General features: G+C 51.7%; 1 protein-coding gene across 1 annotated transcript; it reads right to left on the reverse strand.

Annotated features, from left to right (window-relative positions):
• Positions 1–2273: 2273 nt before the first annotated feature.
• On the reverse strand, positions 2274–3280 carry BDP55DRAFT_241685 (uncharacterized protein). Its single transcript, XM_060566218.1, has 2 exons — positions 2729–3280; positions 2274–2555 (listed from the first exon to the last, which is right to left on the reverse strand). Exons 1-2 carry the CDS (start codon positions 3108–3110, stop codon positions 2506–2508), a joined length of 432 nt encoding a protein of 143 aa, XP_060426617.1. The 5' UTR covers positions 3111–3280; the 3' UTR covers positions 2274–2505.
• Between the last annotated feature and the right edge of the window lie 3678 nt (positions 3281–6958).

A 6958-nucleotide genomic window follows, 5' to 3' on the forward strand; every position in this document is an offset into this window, starting at 1 on the left:
CAAGCGAGTTCTCAATGATGATGTGCGCCAGTAGTGCAGGGGATGAGAAGGGATTGTGCCTGAAGGGGAAGCACAACGAATCAGAGAGATGGAGAGGATACTTTCTTTGACAAAAGGTCACGGGAATAGATCAAAAGCACTCCTAGAAAGACAGCCCTTGCAGTTTACAATACAAAAAGTTAACATGATTGTGTGGTCTACCTACCCTTGTGTGTGAGAGAGAAACTACTACCAGATTGCTGAGAAAGTCCTCCGTCTATGACACGGCTGCCATGGAAGGATTCGCCAAGTGCTGTCTCAATACGACACTATGGGAGCCCAGTTCGAGCCTGGATGAGGGGGGAGGGGAAAGGAGCCCAGAGGATGGGGCCAAAACTCGGACGAACTTCCCATCATTTTGCCTCGTAAATGATCACTGTGTCTAGGATACCTCGAAGCATAATCATCTTACTGCTTCCTGACGTACTTGACCTCCCCCTCCCCCTTCATCCCAAGCGGCGCAGACAACGCGTTGGCAAGAGCATCCATTGTACAGATTTCGGAAGCCAAGGTAGGCAATGGAGAAAGGCCAGCAGTAGGTAACAGCAGGCTCAGCTGAGGAAGAGGGGGTGAAGAAAACGGTAACCAGCACCAGGAAACCAAAAACCAAGCACGACGTTTGCTTCTCTTGCGACGACCGTCACCACCGTCACCGACCCGTCGCCAAGCTGCTGGAATCAGCCGGGCTGGGAAAACATGTTGTATGCGCATTGTGTATGCGACCCAATCAGCCGGCTGACGGACCCAGTGAATCTTGATTTTCCCCGCCTTTTCCAACGTCCACGTCCCTTTGAGAGGTTAGGTGGTTAGGTACAATGCCGTGTACGATGAACTGCCCGTATGGTTGTAGGTACCGTACCGTCATCTCCTGGCCTAGGTCGCCGCGGAAAGCCTGTTTGGGAATCCTGGGACGGGCGACGACGACCCGACCCCTCGGCAAGTGATTGTTGCTAACCACCTATCCTACGGCGGGCTGCTAGGGGGAGGGGATGAAAATGGGCGACTGGTTGAGGACTGAGGTAGAGCTACGTTACGACCAGCCAGCCAGCCCGTCAGCCCAGCCCTGTGTGCATCCCACGTCTCAGATTTCCAATCTCACAGCTAGCAAGAGTGATTCGTCGGCGTCTCTTTCCGCGGTATTCTCTTGTTGGGTGGAGGGTTTTCCGTGTGTCTGGTTTGCCTGTAGTCGGGGTGGGTACACGCCCCCTCCCTTCCCTTTCTCCCGGTGCCCCTCCTTGGATTCCTAGTCTTGGATAGTTAGTTGATTTCGCTGTTGATATTGTAGCGGCAGTAGCAGCATGTGGTGCTGTTGGCTTCCGTCAATACCACGCTGGGACGGCCGCGACCGCAATCGACTGGCGAGAAGAGACCATGCGCGATTATGCACGCGCTTCAAGGAGTCGGTCTGATGCGGGAAATATGAAATTCAGCAACGATCGATGGGAGCCCCTTCCCGGGTGTTGCGCGCGAGTTGGGCGATGGAACAGCGAAAGATGAAGCGGCGCTTCTTAGCTGCTGCACCGAGTGACCCCGTCATCCTCCTTTTTCATTCCACCTCAGCGGTCAGATTAGTATAGCGTCGCATGAGAGAGGGAAACAAGAATGCATGTGTTAAGGTGCTGTGGGCGACTAAAAAGGCCAGCTACCCCAGGACATCGGTCTTAGTCCATGACCGTCACATACTGCGAGATCGAGAGACGCGGGACCGAAGACTGATGACAGTCTTGGCAACGGGTATTTCCCCTTGCCCATCATGTCCGGGACTTTGCGCGGGCGGCGGCGGTGTGTGGATCGTTACCGCGTGCTTGTGTGCTGCTTTGCAGGTGCAGAACCATGTCCGCGACGGCGCGGAGACGTCATTCCTCCGGTGTTCTTGTGGCGAGCGTGAGCCGCGCCAAGTCGGTCTTGTTGTGCCTCGGGGCTTGCTGAGCCTGCTGCCAGCTGGTCCCCCCTCTCCCCATTGTCTTCCTTCTGACGGCAAACACGGATATACCGGGGTTTGACCCCCATCTGAGAATCCCGTTTGAGGATGGTAATGGTGACTGGATTCGGAGCCCACCTTTCGGAGGTGGAGAGTTGGTCGTCCCGTAGGTGGCTACAGCATTTCACACCGTCTCTCTGTCGGTCCGAAAACGGACACCCTTAATCGGGTCCGATGAGCCGGAGGGAAAGACGACTTGGAAGCTGGAGGGAAGGCTTGGGCGGTCCCAGGGGAAGAACCTGACATTGAGTCAAGCATTTGCCAAGACGGCGGTGGAAGCGGGTAGGTCGGCAGCAGGCAGGAGGAGGGAGGCCTGCTATGCGGGTTCCTCCTTCGCGCTGGGATATTCGAGATGCGCCGTAGTTTCTCGCTGGTTGGGTCAGACAATGCGTTGTCTTTTTCTCTCGCTCGTTCTTGGGAGTGGGGGGTTGTATAAGATGTGACCCAGCTGGACCTGATGGGCGGTGCTTAAGTCTCGGTCGGCATTAGCTCTTCTCTAATCTGGCGCGCGTGATGGTGGTGGTTGGTTTGGTAACTTTGGTCTTGTTAGTGGGATCCAAGGGACGCGTGGCATGGACGAATCGCAGAAGAGAGTGAGCGGTGGGGAGAAGGAGACAAGATAAAGCATTTGTGAGAGCGGTTGCTAAGTGTAACTGGTACTTTGGCTTTCTGAATGGGGGTTTCTTGCATAAAGCTGAGGTAACGTACCTGGAATTGGTGCGTGGGACACGCTGGATGCAGGCCATGCTGTTGGGATGCTGTGTGATGAAGACGGCATATCGTAGGGCAGCGGATGGGAGGTGGTTTGATGGGAATACAACGGACTTGCAGGAGTTGGCACATGACGGGAGGCAGGAAATTCGCCGCAGCAGGAGCAATCTGCCGCCTGCCTGCCGTCCTGGCCGTGGCCTCGGTGTCCGGGAAGGCAAGTCGTGCCGTCAATCAAGGCAGACGGTGAGCTGGGAAGGGGCATCCGGCTACCCACACACCAACGGCGCACCCGCGCCGTCCTTGAACGGAGCTTGACCGATGCTGTTTCCCCGCAAGTGCCATAGGTATGCTGTGTTCCGCAGTGGCTGCGATGCCGCATGCCGGTACCCGTGGTCGACTATTTCTGGGCAGGGGTTGTGGGTGCCATCTTGGATGTTCCTAATGCTCCTATCGTTGGTGCCACAAATGCGGTGTCTCGGGAGGGCCTACATCCGGCTCGACATTCGACGCTCGTGTAAGTCGTTGGTTTTCTTATTCCCTTGATGTTACTTGCTCTATACTGTTCATTGCCTAGCGACGAATCTCCGGACCCAAGTGTTGCTGCTCGGCATGTGGAAGTAGACAGTTCTCGAGTGATGCCCTGTTGTCGGAGAGGTACTTTGCGTGCCCTACGTCAAAAGACCAGGTGGAAGTAAATAACATTGAAAGCCTGGTGAGTAATGGAATTACGTTTGATGTGTGATGAGCAAATCGTCAGTGACGCAAGAGACAATACGTTCAAACCAACTAGACTAGTCGAGAGAATGTTGCGCCCTCCTGCCTCCTGCAAGCACCACTTGAAACATAGCAAGTGTCACGCTTCGTGTTCTTTCCCATCGATCAGTATGAGGTGGAATTACAAGAATTGCAAGATCAGCTCAGGCCGGTCCGCGGTGTTCAGTCGGAGCAGGCAGACAGCTCATTTAGCAAGAGCGGCCTTTCTACCATATAGAAGGTCCTGGATTGTCCGATGGAGAGTTGGGTCAGGCTTCCTTCATATTGGTGTTTCTTTGACACCTCATGAGCCAGCGTTGGTTCAGGTCTACAGAGAATAGGAGCAAGAGTGAAAGGCTTACCGTCAATTGAAGAGTGACTTATCCATCAAAAGCTTACGGGCAAAGCTGGACAACTAAGTCAAGTAGCGCCCATTGTAATCTGCTTATATGTCTTCGCATTCACGCAACATCTACTGATCTGCTACAAGAATGCGACTGCTATGACATAGGTACTTCAATTTCGTCGCCCAGTATCTGTGTATCAATCAGATCATATGTATGCAACATCATGGCTGATACCATGGCACTGCCTGCAGGTGTCTAGGTCAGTCACTAAGCCTATCCTCGGAATGCAGGTTGTGACGAACTTCTTGACACAAACCCTCCCTTATGGTAAAACCTCAATGAGAGAATTCCACGCTTTGGAGAATTTCTGACCCTTGTTATGATTGCTGGGAGTTTCTGCGATTCAACGCCTCTGCGAATTGCTTACAAGTACTCACCAACCTAAACATAACGCCCTTGACGAGAAGTTGGAGTATCTTGAGCTGAAATGCTGGAGAGCCGCATGCCATACAGTGAGGGTACCAGAGCTAGTTCATTACTTAGATGGCGACTTAGACCATCGAAGCGAACCCATGTTCTTCAATAAAAGCACTCCATACTGCTCACTTAATTCAACTCGCGGAGTTGTAGAATCACGGACACCGAGTCAATCCACTCTGAGACATGCTCCAGTCTCGCTGTATATGTGCCATATCCCATCTCAATCTAAGAAACATCACATTCACGTGGTGTGGTAAACTGAGAGAGGCCGCATTCATCAGCATCTTGTCCGCTTCAAGCATGCCAGTCACCCCTCATACGACAGAAGATACGAGGCGGGCATTTTTGGGGCTCGCAAGAGAGAATTTTGTCTAGTTCTCAAAAATTTAAGTGAGTGGTGAGACCATGGTACCAGTGCCAATTTGAAATCCTCCTCTGTACACAGTATTGTCAGCTGACCGACTTATCAAGAAACTCAACTCCATCGACTTTCTCGGACAGATCCAGTCATCAGACCGGTTCACACTTGACTTACATCACTCTCTCAAACTTAGAAGCCCCCGGGAACATAGCAAACTTCATCACAGCTTGATGACCACAAAGATATTGTGTTCATTCCCTAGATATTGGGCGATAAGGACAATGCTTTATGTAAGGGGCGGGTGCCACACGTCGCTCGTGGAAGTGGACGGCCTCAAATATACAGGCCTCAGAGACTGAAATGAGCGTACCAGGCGAAAAGAGGCCGGTGGGATATCTGAGACTTTCTCTCTCCAGCATCCGTCACGTCTCAGGGTAAAATGAGAAGAAAACTCACTGTGGCACCTGTCGGAGATTTTCGGGTCTTGCTCACGAAGTTTCTTGGTCAACTCCAAGAACACACGTTTTCATATCTCAATCTTCTCAATTAAATGACTGCTGGAATTCCCAAAGGCATGTCTGTATCAGTCGATCAGTGCGGGCGTGAGGTATTAGTATGCATTTGATTTGTCGTCCTAAGCTTCGATCTGGCAATAATAAAAGCCTACCAATTTGCTGGTATCTCTCAAACTGCCACTGTTCGAGACTTACTATTCTCAACGCAGTTCGAGTAGGGCGGCAACAAGCTGCATCACCATCATCAAGTACTCAACCCGGTACAGTGGCCACGTCTGCGTAGAGCGGCTATCATTTGCTTCTCACAGAAATGAGGACTGGGCTGCCATGTCCAGGCGCGGGTCTACATTCTAAAGGGACCGAGTGTGTTCTGGGGATGGTGTAGGGTCTCCATTACCAGAGCTAAGGTCTAGGAGCAGATTTGCAATGGTAACTAACAGCTCACAATCCCCCGTCTTCAGTGTTTGATACATGATGAATACTCCCTTAGCAGTGAGAGTGGAAGCTAAGTAGCGTTGAATCTAGGTCTCTTTCCTCTTAGCTCGTATTATCCGCGGGAAGGATACTTCAGAGCTGTGCTTGTCCAGCCTCGAGGACGCGTCGTACAAGACTGCCCGTAGAAGTGTGCTCGTGGCAATACTCGATTCCGTAACTACACTCGCCTCCCGTACTATTAGAACGGTGCCTGCGCTGAGTGTGTGTGGTAGTCCTATGGTGCCCGATGCGCTTATTCTATACGTGGCTCGTATGATGCTGCGGACAACAACAATGGTGGTAGTGGTGGAAGTGGTCGTCGTGCGGTTGAGGCATCCTATTGTCCTAGTAAACTTGATATGTAGGGCTGACGATGAAGTTTGGGGCGGTATAGCCAAAATACAAATTCATACCGAGATCTCAGCCTAGAAGTACCTGAGAGGGCAGACATGTTGCCGTGAAGACCAAGACAATCCTGATAGGAGGCTCTGCCTCTTATACCGAGTAGCCTACTCCCCACTCAGGATATTTAGAAAACCGAATTAATTACCCCGGCGGTTTTAAACCTGGTGAGAACACCATCAAGAGACGAATCAGAGACGGACGAGACCCACGATGTGACATCAATTGATGGGACAGTCATACCACCCACTTGTCATGGTTCATTATCACATATAAAGAAGCTGGAAACTAAGGTCGACCAGATCATACCAAGCCGCCGGTGGAAAAATATCAATCCTCTAAACAGGCCGACACCTATCCTTCATGTTAATGATGCACATCATCAACCCAGTGCAGAGAACTTGAAGAGCCCAGAGCAGATCGTAGATCTTCAACCAAAACTTTCCGTACGGCTCGCTACATCGTAACGACGACGAAGTGAGACGTCGCACTCATCACAAAAAGGAGGCTACAACGGCCCAGGAGAGGCCACAGGCAGCTCACGACACTTACAGAAGGATCGAAGTAGACAGGATATAGGAAAAGCAGCCGGTCCATAGAAACAGCGAGATCGACGGACGTACCTCCCGCCGAAGCTCTCCGTAGTGAGATACTAGCCATTACGGCCATGAGGATTCTATCGTGGTACACCGCTATGCTACGAAGATAGTCTGGCCAAACCGAATAGATCTATCTCGGTACGGCAGGCCGATAGCTTTCACTTGTCTTCCTATCCAGTTTAATATTGACCGAATACTCCAGGCGAGAGGAAGACAGCCGGGGGGTCAGGTTTAAGGCACATAATGCACAACATGAGTCTGCGAGGCACACGATAACGCTTGACAGGTAACCAAAC

The sequence above is a fragment of the Colletotrichum godetiae genome (genome assembly GCF_030913485.1).
Source record: "Colletotrichum godetiae strain CBS 193.32 chromosome Unknown BDP55scaffold_36, whole genome shotgun sequence".
NCBI lineage: Eukaryota > Fungi > Ascomycota > Sordariomycetes > Glomerellales > Glomerellaceae > Colletotrichum > Colletotrichum godetiae.